The sequence below is a fragment of the Eleutherodactylus coqui genome, chromosome 1 (genome assembly GCF_035609145.1).
Source record: "Eleutherodactylus coqui strain aEleCoq1 chromosome 1, aEleCoq1.hap1, whole genome shotgun sequence".
Taxonomy (NCBI): Eukaryota; Metazoa; Chordata; class Amphibia; order Anura; family Eleutherodactylidae; genus Eleutherodactylus; species Eleutherodactylus coqui.
Genome location: NC_089837.1, coordinates 63,518,795 through 63,533,096, shown reverse-complemented (window position 1 = coordinate 63,533,096; position 14,302 = coordinate 63,518,795). Strand labels below are relative to the sequence as shown.

General features: G+C 51.3%; 1 protein-coding gene and 1 non-coding gene across 2 annotated transcripts in view; both read right to left on the bottom strand.

Moving 5' to 3' along the window:
• HS1BP3 (HCLS1 binding protein 3) overlaps positions 1–1,676 on the bottom strand; it is a 102,495-nt gene extending 100,819 nt beyond the window's left edge. The window contains exon 1 of the mRNA XM_066596824.1: positions 1,559–1,676. Within this exon, the coding sequence (XP_066452921.1) occupies positions 1,559–1,584 (26 nt within the window). The 5' untranslated portion in view covers positions 1,585–1,676. The remainder of the gene's footprint in view (positions 1–1,558) is intronic.
• A 169-nt stretch (positions 1,677–1,845) lies between these two features.
• TRNAS-AGA (transfer RNA serine (anticodon AGA)) lies at positions 1,846–1,927 on the bottom strand. The gene has a single exon. It is a non-coding gene; the product is annotated as a tRNA-Ser (tRNA).
• Between the last annotated feature and the right edge of the window lie 12,375 nt (positions 1,928–14,302).

The window sequence follows — 14,302 nt, the reverse complement described above, 5'->3', positions numbered from 1 at the left end:
TCTTTGTTTCCCATAGCAACCAATCACAGCGCAGCTTTCATTTTTTATACCGCTGTGGTGAAATGGAACCTGCGCTGTGAATGGTTGCTACGGGCAACAAAGACAGAATTTCTCATAGGGCAAGTTCAGCCCCAGCGGAAATGGTGCGGATTTTCCACAGTAGAAAATCAACACCAAAACTGCAGATTTTGCCGCATATTTTAATGCGGGTCTGCAGCAGATTTCACCGTGAAAGGGTCAAAGCTACTGCCGATCCGTGTCAAAAAACATGTCAAAATCTCCACCAATGGTGCGCACGTTTGCAGTTTTTGACGCGGTCTTGATGCGGATTTTGGTGTGGATTTACAGGGGACGCCTGTGGGAAGCGCCGGACAGCTGTTCTAGCGACTATCGCTGCTACGCTTTCACGCAGGAGCGCTAATCGTTCAGCGAATGGAGGCGGAGCGGATTTATGATATTACTCGTATTCACACAGGACAATAGTCGCTTGGTATGTAGCCAAAAAAAAAAACGACTCCGACGAGGGAGAGATTTTCTGCTGAATGTGCAGTCGGTGGCCTTGTGGACATGGGATAAATATCGCCAAAATCTGCTATGTCCAGCGATTATTCGGCGGTAATCGCCCCATGTAAAGGTACCTTTAGACTGTTTTTAAGGACGGGCTCACACGGCCGTATGCGGAGTCCAGTTGTGGAGGCCCGCAGCGAATTCCATCTGTGAGCCCGGCCGTGGCCCTGTGTACGACTGCGTAATGTACTGCGTAGGACCATGTACTCACACAGGCGGTCATGCGCAGTACACCTCTTTTTGTTTAGATTTTCCGTGCTGTTGCTTAGCGATGACGCGGGTACCGGCAGCCCATAATGTAAGGTCTACAAGTATACCCGCGACCATAGGGAACAATGGGCTCTATGTCGCGGATTCTGCTGTAAAAAAGAACATACTGCATTCTATTTGCGTGAGCGGATTACGCGCAGTCTGGTGCTGGGCTACTTTTCCATGGCCCACCCTGTATAACCAGTGCATGCAATGCAGAGGAGATGCCCATAGCAACCAATCAGATCTCAGCTTTCATTTGTATAGTTAAGTCTACACAATGAAAGAAAGGTTCTGATTGGTTGCTATGGGGACTCCTGTATGAACAGTGCTAAGGTAGCAGGGTTGCCCATAACAACCAATCAGATCTCAGCTTCCTTTTGTATGTATGGAATGAAAGAAGGGATCTGATTGGTTGCTATAGGGATTTCTGTATGAACAGTGCTTACACTAAGGCTGAAGGGTTGCCCATAGTAACCAATCAGATCTCAGCTTTCATTTGTTTACTTAGGTCTACGCAATGAAAGAACGGAAGTGATTGGCTGCTTCGGGCGACTTGTCTGTGCTTTCTAGAACAGGCCCCTGATAAACAAGATGCTACACAAGTATGTGAGGAAAAGAAGTACTATTTCAGGGTGACGCCTCCACCCAGGAACCCCTCAAACTAGCGACAACTCGGCGGCAACAGTCGCCATGCCCCGCTTATTCCTGGCGCTGCAATAGTTAACAGTCTGCAACTGACCTGGACGTGAGCACCGGAGTGGCCATGGCGGGAAGAGGCGGCGGCTCTGTGGTGTCCCAATCACGGGACAGGATAAGGCATAGGGCAGCGGCCAGCTGAGCAGCGCACGTCCCACATGTTCTCCTCTCACAGCTGTAGTAAATACTAAGGGATTTAAAAATAAATATCTTTTTAAAAGATGGTGGTTTGAGGTGTTTGCAGGAGACTAAAGGGGCGGGAGGGCGACAGGGGGATCTGCGTGTTATTTATGGGACATTCAATCAAAAAAATGGAAAATAAAAAGATTCCGTAGTCGGCAGGATTCGAACCTGCGCGGGGAGACCCCAATGGATTTCTAGTCCATCGCCTTAACCACTCGGCCACGACTACAGTATGATGTAAAGGGAGCTGAAGGCTTCCTGGTTTCTGAGGTAATAGTAGATTCGCTCATACAAAAGCTTCTGTCAGAGGGAGTTACCGCTAAAATGACTCCCGTCAAATGTTATAGAGACAGGAGATGGCGAACTGATGTCAGGGCGGAGGGACATTTGTGTGGATGACCTAGACAGAAGGGGCTTCTGAGGCGAGATAGGCAGATGAGGCAGAGAACAATTAGGGTGCAGGAACTAATGGTCCATTTACATGGGACGATTATCGCGCAAAATCTGTCAAAATGAACGAATTTGAGCAATAATCGTGCACGGTAAACGCACGAAAATCGTTTGCTTTTTAATCACACGTTCTAATCGCTGACTTTCCAGTCAGCTCACAAACCATCGCTGGATCGCGGCTCGTTCCGTGTAAACGCTCAGCGCTTCACGTAGAGGGTGCAGCGCTAAGCGAGAAGCCCGCGATCCAGCGGTGTCAGTGTAAACGCTCTGCACAAGCTCTAACGACCTTAGCGGTGACGTCAGCGCATGTGCAGTCATTTACCCAACTGTCGGCCCATGTAAAAGGGCGATAAGACCGAAATCAAACAGACATCTTTGTGCTCGCAAGCGGATACGTAAAAAAGCTGCGCAATTGCGCTGAAAAAAGAGCCCATCCAGAACTAATCCGCCATTTTAATCGGTGCGTTTGTTTGCCGGCAGGAAAAGTGCGATTAAATAGACCAACCCACCGACAAAAACGTTGCGCTTAGGCGCGCGATTAAAAAAAGCCGTCTGTAGTGCAGCAGCTTCCGTTCCGACCCCTGTATATTACAGTGCCGAGAACAGGCACCCAATTAGTTAATGGGCCAGGGCGGACCCCAGCCGATCAACTATTGATTATCCTGAAGATGGAAAACCCCTTTAAATGACGCCATTAAAAAAAAATACAACACGTCCTGCAAACAGCAAGTCGGAAAAATGGAAGACAGGAACGGAAAAACGGAAATAAAAATAATGAAAAATCTAATTTTGGAAGGGGTTACTCCGTGACGAGACAACTGAAGAGTGAGGTGGACAGCCTAGTCATGGCCGCAAGTGACGCATCATCACCATGTGTGACATCATACTGCGTGACTACTGGGCTCTGACAGCCGAGACCCTTTGGTCACAAGTCCGAGCGGCGCTACATGAGCACAATGCCAGTAGCCCATATATCACAGGGGAGAACTGTATAACAAGTCCGAAGACGAAGTTCATAAAGTTGCCCCCTCGGCGATTTGTCTTGTGATTTTACGTAGACCCGCCATGCACGCCATAGCTGTAAGAAGAGCGGTAGATGGAGCAGCTGTCAGCGGCCGCCCGAGTCTAAACCTCTGGCAGAAATGTTATTCCTATGGCATAAAAAAAAGATGGACCAGCAAGATCAGAGCGGGAGCAACTACCGTGCAGACATTCTGTTTAGCTTGGCTCCGGTGCCCAACCCTCATGGTCTGGCAGCGCCCCGCTACACCTGCAGCCTCGCTGGCATCCTCGCATGTGTGAAGGATTGGAAGAAGTGTCTGCCTGACTCAGACAAACCCCGTGTAAACATTCCATTTATTTTAATAAAACCCCCGACGCCTCCATGTTTATTCTGGTAAGTCTTGACTGAACAGATGCTCGAGCCCAAAAACCTCTGCACCTGTGCCCACAGGACAGGAACAGCGGTCATCCAAAGCCATGCGAAAAACACCCCAACGGGAAAGACAAGGCCGCCGCTCAAAATAAACGACGATATTTACCCTCCCGCCTGAGTCACAGCGAGAAGACAGAGCAAGGGGGGGTACGAAGCGAGTTAAGAAATAGACTGGGCAGACCTTGATTAGTAATATAGACTTAAGGCTTAGTAATGCTGTTTAACCGTTTGCATCCCGCACGGTCCTCCAACTTGAAGGGACGCTTTGTACTAAACAGATCCGTTATTTATAAAGAGTCAACATATTCCAGAAGGAGTAAACAGCTGCCGTACGAAGGACGTCAATAGCATAAAAGAAAAAGGTTATGGGCCCCATCTGTAGGGTCCGCCTATCCTATCCTGTACATGGCTCCTCGTCTGTAGTCAAAGCAATATTAGCAAACGAATGAGAGGGAAAGGTTCATCTCTCCCCAAAAATAGGAAGGGGGCACCAAGGTCGGAACAAACCAGCAGAAGCAGGGCCCCGTTATCACTTTTGATTAGCAATGCTGTTTAATAAGAAAAGTTGGGGAATGACCATTTATATGAATCAATATGGCTAACGATAATTTTTTATGCATGGATGACCGGTATCATCAACAATAAAAAGTGTACAACACCTTTACGAATGTCACTTACTAATAGTGGGTGACAAACTGGGCTCTTGCCTAGGGCGTTTCTTTCCTATGGGGCTTCCAAAGACTAAATCAGGGGTCAGGGGTCAGGGGTCCACCACCTGTGGTTCGCGAGCCATTGCTATGTCGATCCTGGCTGTCTATTGACCCTGGAACACTAGCACTCGGTCTAGCCAATGCCATAAGTGTAGAGAAAGCATGTGCAGACAGAGACTGGAGACTGCTGCGTCTGCACAACAGAATGTCTGAATGGTGGCCTGAAGCTTGAGCACATGAAGAGGTGGTCCTCTTCCGGGCCGAAGTCAGAGCAACTCCTGTCTCCAACTCAGTAGGCATCAAAATCGCCATGGCCGTGCTCTACAGGAGGTGATGGTAATACTTGCAGTGTGGGCCTGTAGACCTGCCAGTTGTCAGGGTAATTACGCAGTGCCCGCAGACCACGGTTTGGGCTCACGGCCTGACGCATCCCTAGTTACAGACACTCAGGGCAGTACAGAAAGATGATGGCCATTCCCCGACCTGCCGGATTAGAATTATGTAGTGGCCTATGAGTTTCGCTGCAGCAGCTGTGATCAGGCTACCAAAAACTGTGCCACCTCCAAAAACGCAGCAGAGACAGAAACTCTGAACTGACCCTAATGGAGGTGTGAAAGCAGCCTTACTTAAATGGTTAGTACTCCTTTAAGAATACCAGTCTGTGGAGGACTGGAGGGACACCTTCCATCTGTTCCTGAGTCATTTGGTGGGTATCAGGCCAGCAGGAGACAAGAAGCATGTGAGGACACAGACCCGGGTTCTGCTTGTGCGGCTTGGCCCTACGGGACACCGGAGCCATCAGCCCTACGGGCAAACACTGCTTTATTTCTGCATCTCAGCTCCTCTCTTGAACAGCCGGTCTCTGGCACCTGGACATCTGCTTGTACTCCTGTTGTGGACTGTGCGATTACGCTTAATTGCAGAAAAACTTTCAGCTTATGAGGACCGTGAGTACTGTGAAGTAAATTATCTGCAGACAACGCAATTGTTACTATGCGGCCGGATAGGCCTATACCTGGAACTGTTCAATAACCTCACCGTCCCAAAGATATTGTTGGGACTACCACTATGGCAGCGCTTCAGCTTATTGTTAATATCACCTTTTGTGTGTTTTTTGGTCTACCATACGGCTGGCCCGGCCCTGTTACTATTCTTTTACAAGCATCAGATATGAGTGGAGAGCGTCACTTCCCAGCTACAGCCGAAAAGGTGACCATGACCACCCAGAAAGGCTACTACTCCCTGCCAAACAGATATAGTCCCAGTTATTGTGTTGCCGGTAACTCCCCTAGCTATGGCCTCCCTGGTGGCTGTGGACTTATCCCAACCACCACCATGGCAAGATTCTACATCCACATAAATGCTAGGTCCCAAGGTTCTCCAGCAGAAGAACATTGCCCACTGCCTTCACTAGCTTGTCTTCTTCCCATAGTGCATCCTGGTGTTATCTCTTCCTTACGTAGGTGATGCTCACGAACCCTGCTGTTCATTAGTAAACCTTGGACGCTCATGACCTTGCTCACCAATTGTCTTTCCTTGGACTACTTTTGGTAGGTACTAACTACTACATACCGGTAACATCCCACAAGACCTGCTGTTTGGAGATTCTCTGACCCAGTTGTCTACACATCACAGTTTGGCTATTGTCAAAGTTGACCAGATACTTAGAGTTGCACATTTCTCTTGCTTTCAATACACCAAATTTAAGAAAATATGTTCGTTTGAAGCCGCCCTCAATCTGACGGAAGGGGTCTGGCTTTTCATAATTCTAACGTACTTACAAGAACCAACGGGTAAAGCCTTACTCAGACGAGCGTCACATTCTCACGCTGGCCGCATCGCGGGCAAAAAACACGTGAAAGGGAAAAGGCCTCGATCAAGTCACGGCCAAAATTAGTGTTTTCTCGCCCATTCACACTGACGGCGGTGGCGTATTAGCAAAAATATACGCCGCAGACCTGAAATAACAATCTTAATAATAATCTTTCTTTGTATAGCACCAACTTATTCCGCGGCGCTTTCGAGTCACATCGGGAACACAAACAATACGAAATTTACAGAAATTACATGTGGTATTCAATTATTTGGAAACAAAGGCGGTGGAGGTGATGCAGAAGGTACAAGCCAGGCGGTGGAGCAAGGGGGAACACAGCAATGCAAGGTTAACATGTGATATACAGTTTTTAGGATTCAAACTGGGTAGGGGTAGTACAGGAGGTGTGGGGCAGGAAGGGTACATGATAGGCAAAAATGGAAAGGGATAGGGATGGGCAGCTATGCCATTGGGTGTGGGGGACTAGATCAGGAAGTTTGGTATGCTACTTTGAAGAGGTGCATCTTTAAGGCACATCTGAAGTTCTGTGCGTCCGGAATTGGCCGGATGTTTTGGGGTAGAGCTTTCCAGAGGATCGGTGCTGCTCTGGAGAAATCCTGGAGGTGAGCATGAGAGGTTCGTATTAGAGGGGTGTTTAGTCTGAGTGTGTTAGCAGATCGGAATGCGCAGCTGGGTGATGTATGGACAGGAGGGAGACGATGTACGGTGGCATGGCGCCATGGAGTGCATTGTGGGTGCGGGTGATGAGTTTGAATTGAGTTCTGTAGTTTAAGGGCAGCCAGTGCAGCGACTGGCATAGCGCGGAGGCATCTGAAAAGTGGCTGGATAGGAGGATGAGTCTAGCCTGCCACCTTTAGTATGGATTGAACAAGGGAGAGTCTGGTGCAGAGAAGGCTAGTGAGCAGCTAGTTGCAGTAGTCGAGTCGGTAACGGATGAGGGCGACAACGAGTGTCTTTAGCATGTCCGTGGTAAGGGAAGGCCGGATGCCTTGGGGTAGAGCGTGCCAGAGTATCAGTGCTGCTCTAGAGAAGTCCTGGAGGTGAACATGCAAGGTTCGTATTAGGGGGGTGTTTAGTCTGACTGCGTTAGCAGATCAGATCGCGTGGGTGATGTATGGACAGGAGGGAAGCGATGTATGGTGGCGCGGCGCCATGGAGAGCATTGTGGGTGAGGGTGATGAGTTTTAATCGAGTTCTGTAGTGTATTGGCAGCCAGTGCAGCGATTGGCATAACGCAGAGGCGTCTGAGAAGTGGCTGGATAGGAATATGAGTCTAGCTGGTGCATTTGGTATGGATTGGAGAGGGGAGAGTCTGGTGCAGGGAAGGCTAATGAGCAGGGAGTTGCATTAGTCAAGTAAGGAATGGATGAGGGCGACAACGAGTGTCTTTAGCATGTCTGTGGTGAGGAACGGATGGATTTTAGCAATATTCCTGAGGTGCAAGTGGCATGTTCAAGCCAGAGACTGGATATGGGGGGTAAAGGAGAGGTCAGAGTCCAGTGTCACCCAAAGGCAGCGGGCGTGCTGTCTGGGGTTATGATGAAGTCCCACGGTCGGCATAAATCCTCTAAAGGGTAACTATAGCCAGCTGTAATGTTTTCCCAGTGTTGAACACATCTAAACTCTCTTTCCCTCCCTTTTTTTGCAGCTCCCATAGAAGTCTATGGGAGCCACCAGCTATCTCTGCCGAAAGGTATGGCACGACCTCTTTTCCGGCCACCGGTGCAACTTTTTTACGTTGCTAAAAAGCAGCCATCTGAGTGAATGCATTTGAAACCAATGCTTCAGATGGTCGCGATTTTATAGCCGCGTAAAAACGCTTGTGTGAACATTAGCGATGTGTGAAAAGATCGCGTCTAAGTAGAACTAATGGTTTCCTAGAGAAGCATTCACGAGGGAATCTCACCTGCGAACACCTGCACCTGCAAAAGGTAGGACATGTGAATGCAAAGTCCCATGTCAGCTCAGAGGTGCGCACAAAGATACATGTCCTGCCTTTGCTGCGTGCTTTTCATCGGCTCCTGTGGAAGCCTTGAAGCAGACAGCACGCACCTCGGATTGTGTGAACGGGCTACTATAAGTAGCTTGAAGTAGCCCGTTCAAGCGATTTTTTTACAGCACTATAGCCGCAATATTTTCGTGCATCTGTAGTGTGTGAAAACAGCGCTCGTGTGAACGAGCCCTCTAGGTAATGTCCAGCAACAGGAAAGGTGGGATACCATTAAGGCTGCATTCACACAGGGCGGATTTGCCGCGGTTCTGCCGCAGCAGATCCGCCCGCGGCAAAACCGCCCGCGGCCGCTAATCTAGGGATTAGCCAGCCATGTGGACGAGGTTTCTCAGAAACCTCGTCCACACGGGACGGCTAATCCGCTGCGGTAAATCCGGTTGAAACCGCGGCTGCGGCGGCCGCAGCCGCGGTTTCAAAAGAAGCAGCATGTCTGTTTACAGTCGGTTTTTTGTTTATTTATGTTACGGCCACGCTCTCCTCTATGGGAGAGCCGGCCGCAACGGAAAAGCATGCGGCCGGACCGCTTCAAAGCCACCGCGGTTTAAGCCGCGGCGGTTCTCCCGGCGGAAATCTCGTGGTTTTTGCTGCGGCCAAACCGCGAGATTTCCGACGGGAATCCGCCGTGTGTGAACCCAGCCTAAAACTGGCATTCAATAAAGTAGTTGTCTGGGACTTTTACTACTGATGATATATCCTCATGACAAGTCATAAATACTTGATCCACTACTTGGACCAAATATCAACCACTTAGACCGATATTGCACCCTAAGTCCTCTTTCCCACGTGCGTATATCAGCCCCCTGTTTTCACGGCCGGCCGATATACGCTGTGATCTGATGCATTAGATTCCAATGCATTAGATCACATGGCCGTATTTCCGTGATGTAAAAGCACCCAGTTGGCCAATATAGCGCCAGGCGTTTTTATGTCAGACCCAAAACATAGTCCTGGAACTATCTTTTGGCCCGGAATACTTTGGCCTATGGGAGCCAATGACAGCAACTGGAGGTGGGAGGGAGTTCAGCAGCATGACTCTCCGCTTGCTCTTTGCAACTGGAGGGGGTGGGATGGGGCAGAGCTAAGCGCTGCTCAGTACCGCTTCCTTCCATTGCTAAATGTGGACAAGGGGTGGAATGGGGGCGGAGCTATGGCAGAAGGTGGGTCGGCGTTTGACTCTGCCCCCTCCCATTGCAAAGAGAGAGTGGGCAGGAGAGCAGAGGTGAGCCTGCGAGGGGGAGGGAGAGTAAAGAGGCGACGGCATGGTAGCCTCCGCGTATATGCACTGGGACATATGCCGTGATAACGGGCGCACAAGCGTTAGATTTGTGCGCCCGTTCAACAGCTTTAATGCAACAGATTTTAGCGTATATCGGCCAGCCGTGAAAACGGCGGCCAATATACGCTCGTGGGAAAGAAGCCTAACAGAGTGATGTGTGTAGCTAAACGAGGTGTAATCCTTGGTACTTTATTCTCTCCCAGTGAGTGTAAACATATTAACTAGAGATGAGCGAACGTACTCGTCCGAGCTTGATATTCGTGCGATAATTAGGGTGTTCGGGATGCTCGTTACTCGTAACGAGTACCACGCGGTGTTCCGGTTACTTTCAGTTTCCTCTCTGAGACGTTAGCGCGCTTTTCTGGCCAATTGAAAGACAGGGAAGGCATTACAACTTCCCCCTGTGACGTTCAAGCCCTATACCACCCCCCTGCTGTGAGTGGCTGGGGAGATCAGATGTCACCCGAGTATAAAAGTCGGCCCCTCCCGCGGCTCGCCACACATGCCTTGTGAGTTAGCTGAGGGACAGTGGTATCGTGCTGGAGCTGCTGTAGGGAGAGCGTTAGGAGTTAGTGTAGGCTTCAAGAACCCCAACGGTCCTTCTCAGGGCCACATCTAATAGTGTGCAGTACTGTGTTAGCACTGTATTTTTTTTTTTTTTTCAAAATTGGATCTGCAGAGCATTGCGCCCTGCAATAGGGACAGAAGTGGTGGTTAGGCAGGGAGAGTGTTAGCAGTGAGTGTAGGCTTCAAGAACCCCAACGGTCCTTTCTAGGGCCACTTCTATCCGTGTGCAGTACTGTCCAGGCTGCTGTTAGCAGTGTTGCATATTTTTTTTTTTTTTCTCAAAACCGGCTGTGCAGACCATTGCACCCGGCATTAATACTACAGGGATAGAATTGTGTAGGCAGGGCCAGAAGACATACATTATTCATTGAATAGATGCAGTGTGGCTTTTCCTTTGAAAAACAAGGGAAAAAATTATATTTCGCCTGCCTCTGACAGTCCTCAGGGCTCTGGGTACGTGTGTGCTGCGTGCAGAACGTTAAAAAAAATCAGACGCAGCCAGCTACGTTTTACTGCAGGCTTGCGCCAATTTTTTTCCTGCATGGGAAATCCCTGATCTGCTGTAGCGAATAACTTTGCATCACTGCAGTTCTCTGACACATTTGCAGGGCCACAACACAGTTATTAAACTTAGTAGTATTCATTGAATACACGCAGTGTGGCTTGTCCTTTGAAAAACAAGGGAAAAAATTCTATTTTGGCTGCAGGCTTGCGCCAATTTCTTTCCTGGCTTGGAAATCACTGGTAATACAGCATGCTGAGGGGTAGGGGTAGGCCTAGAGGACGTGGACGCGGTCGAGGACGCGTAGGCCCAAGTGAGGGTGTGGGCACAGGCCGAGCTCCTGATCCAGGTGTGTCGCAGCCGACTGCTGCGCGATTAGGAGAGAGGCACGTTTCTGGCATCCCCACATTCATCGCCCAATTAATGGGTCCACGCGGGAGACCTTTATTAGAAAATGAGCAGTGTGAGCAGGTCCTGTCGTGGATGGCAGAAAGTGCTTTGAGCAAGCTATCCTCCACCCAGAGTTCTGCGCCGTCCAGTGCTGCAAATCCGAATCCTCTGTCTGCTGCTCCTCCTTCCTCCCAGCCTCCTCACTCCACTACAATGACACATGCTCAGGAGCGGGAAGACTCCCAGGAACTGTTCTCGGGCCCCTGCTCAGATTGGTTCCTGCTCAGCAGTGGTTCCTCTCCCACCAGAGGAGTTTATCGTCACTGATGCACAACCATTGGAAAGTTCCCGGGGTCCGGGGGATGAGGCTGGGGACTTCCGGCAACTGTCTCAAGACCTTTCAGTGGGTGAGGAGGACGATGACGATGAGACACAGTTGTCTTGCAGTGAGGTAATAGTAAGGGCATTAAGTCCGAGGGAGGAGCGCACAGAGGATTCGGAGGAAGAGCAGCAGGACGATGAGGTGACTGACCCCACCTGGTGTGCAACGCCTACTCAGGACAGGTCTTCAGAGGGGCAGGCAAGGGCAGCAGCAGGGCAGGTTGCAAGAGGCAGTGCGGTGGCCAGGGGTGGAGGCAGGGCCAGACCGAATAATCCACCAGCTGTTTCCCAAAGCGCACCCTCGCGCCATGCCACCCTGCAGAGGCCGAGGTGCTCTAAGGTCTGGCAGTTTTTCACAGAGACGCCTGACGACCAACGAACAGTGGTGTGCAACCTTTGTCGCGCCAAGATCAGCCGGGGAGCCACCACCAACAGCCTCACCACCACCAGCATGCGCAGACATATGATGGCCAAGCACCCCACAAGGTGGGACGAAGGCCGTTCACCGCCTCCGGTTTGCACCGCTGCCTCTCCCACTGTGCCCCAACCTGCCACTGAGATCCAACCCCCCTCTCAGGACACAGGCACTACCGTCTCCTGGCCTGCACCCACACCCTCACCTCCGCTGTCCTCGGCCCCATCCACCAATGTCTCGCACCGCACAGTCCAGCCGTCGCTAGCACAAGTGTTGGAGCGCAAGCGCAAGTACGCCGCCACGCACCCGCACGATCAATCGTTAACCGTCCACATAGCCAAATTTATCAGCCTTGAGATGCTGCCGTATGGGGTTGTGGAAACGGAGGCTTTGAAAGCTATGATGGCGGCGGCGGCCGCGCGCTACTCAGTTCCCAGTCGCCACTACTTTTCCCGATGTGCCGTCCCAGCCCTGCACGACCACGTCTCCCGCAACATTGTACGCGCCCTCACCAATGCGGTTAGTGGCAAGGTCCACTTAACAACGGACACGTGGACAAGCACAGGCGGGCAGGGCCACTACATCTCCCTGACGGCACATTGGGTGAATTTAGTGGAGGCTGGGACAGAGTCAGAGCCTGGGACCGCTCACGTCCTACCCATCCCCAGGATTGCGGGCCCCAGCTCGGTGGTGGTATGTTCGGCGGTGTATGCTTCCTCCACTAAAGCACCCTCCTCCTCCTCCTCCTCCTCCTCTGTCTCGCAATCTAGATGTGTCAGCAGCAGCAGGACGTCGCCAGCAGTCGGTGTCGCGCGGCGTGGCAGCACAGCGGTGGGCAAGCGTCAGCAGGCCGTGCTGAAACTACTCAGCTTAGGAGATAGGAGGCACACGGCCCACGAACTGCTGCAGGGTCTGACAGAGCAGACCGACCGTTGGCTTGCGCCGCTGAGCCTCCAACCGGGCATGGTCGTGTGTGACAACGGCCGTAACCTGGTGGCGGCTCTGCAGCTCGGCAGCCTCACGCACGTGCCATGCCTGGCCCACGTCTTTAATTTGGTGGTTCAGCGCTTTCTGAAAAGCTACCCACGCTTGTCAGACCTGCTCGTAAAGGTGCGCCGGCTCTGCGCACATTTCCGCAAGTCCCACACGGACGCTGCCACCCTGCGCACCCTGCAACATCGGTTTAATCTGCCAGTGCACCGACTGCTGTGCGACGTGCCCACACGGTGGAACTCTACGCTCCACATGTTGGCCAGGCTCTATGAACAGCGTAGAGCTATAGTCGAATACCAACTCCAACATGGGCGGCGCAGTGGGAGTCAGCCTCCTCAATTCTTTTCAGAAGAGTGGGCCTGGTTGGCAGACATCTGCCATGTCCTTGGTAATTTTGAGGAGTCTACCCAGGTGGTGAGCGGCGATGCTACAATCATTAGCGTCACCATTCCTCTGCTATGCATCTTGAGAAGTTCCCTGCAAACCATAAAGGCAGCCGCTTTGCGCTCGGAAACAAAGCCGGGGGAAGACAGTATGTCGCTGGATAGTCAGAGCACCCTCCTGTCTATATCTCAGCGCGTTCAGGAGGAGGAGGAGGAGCATGAGGAGGAGGGGGAAGAGACAGCTTGGCCCACTGCTGACCCTGGCACACATGGCTGACTTCATGTTAGGATGCCTTTCTCGTGACCCTCGCGTTACACGCATTCTGGCCACTACGGATTACTGGGTGTACACACTGCTCGACCCACGCTATAAGGAGAACCTTCCCACTCTCATTCCCGAAGAGGAAAGGGGTTCGAGAGTGTTGCTATACCACAGGACCCTGGCGGACAAGCTGATGGTAAAATTCCCATCCGACAGCGCTAGTGGCAGAAGGCGCAGTTCCGAGGGCCAGGTAGCAGGGGAGGTGCGGAGATCGAGCAGCATGTACAGCCCAGGCAGTGCAACAGTCTTTAAGGGCCTTTGCCAGCTTTATGGCTCCCCAGCAAGACTGTGTCACCGCTCCCCAGTCAAGGCTGAGTCGGCGGGAGCACTGTAAAAGGATGGTGAGGGAGTACGTAGCCGATCGCACGACCGTCCTCCGTGACGCCTCTGCCACCTACAACTACTGGGTGTCGAAGCTGGGCACGTGGCCTGAACTAGCGCTGTATGCCCTGGAGGTGCTTGCTTGTCCTGCGGCTAGCGTCTTGTCGGAGAGGGTGTTTAGTGCGGCTGGGGGAATCATCACAGATAAGCGTAGCCGCTTGTCAAACGACAGTGCCGACAGGCTAACACTCATCAAGATGAACAAAGGCTGGATTTCCCCAGACTTCTCTTCTCCACCAGCGGACAGCAGCGATACCTAAGCAATACGTAGGCTGCACCCGCGGATGGAAGCATAGTTCTCTCTCACCATCCAAAACCGGGACATTTCTGCTTCATCAATCTGTGTATAATATTCCTCCTCCTCCTCCTGCTCCTCCTCCTGAAACCTCACGTAATCACGCTGAACGGGCAATTTTTCTTAGGGCCACAAGGCTCACTCATATAATTTTTCTAAACAATTTTTAGATGTTTCAATGCTCTTAAAAGCGTTGGAACTTTAACTTGAACCAATTTTTCGTTAAACTGGGCTGCCTCCAGGCCTAGTTACCACTTAA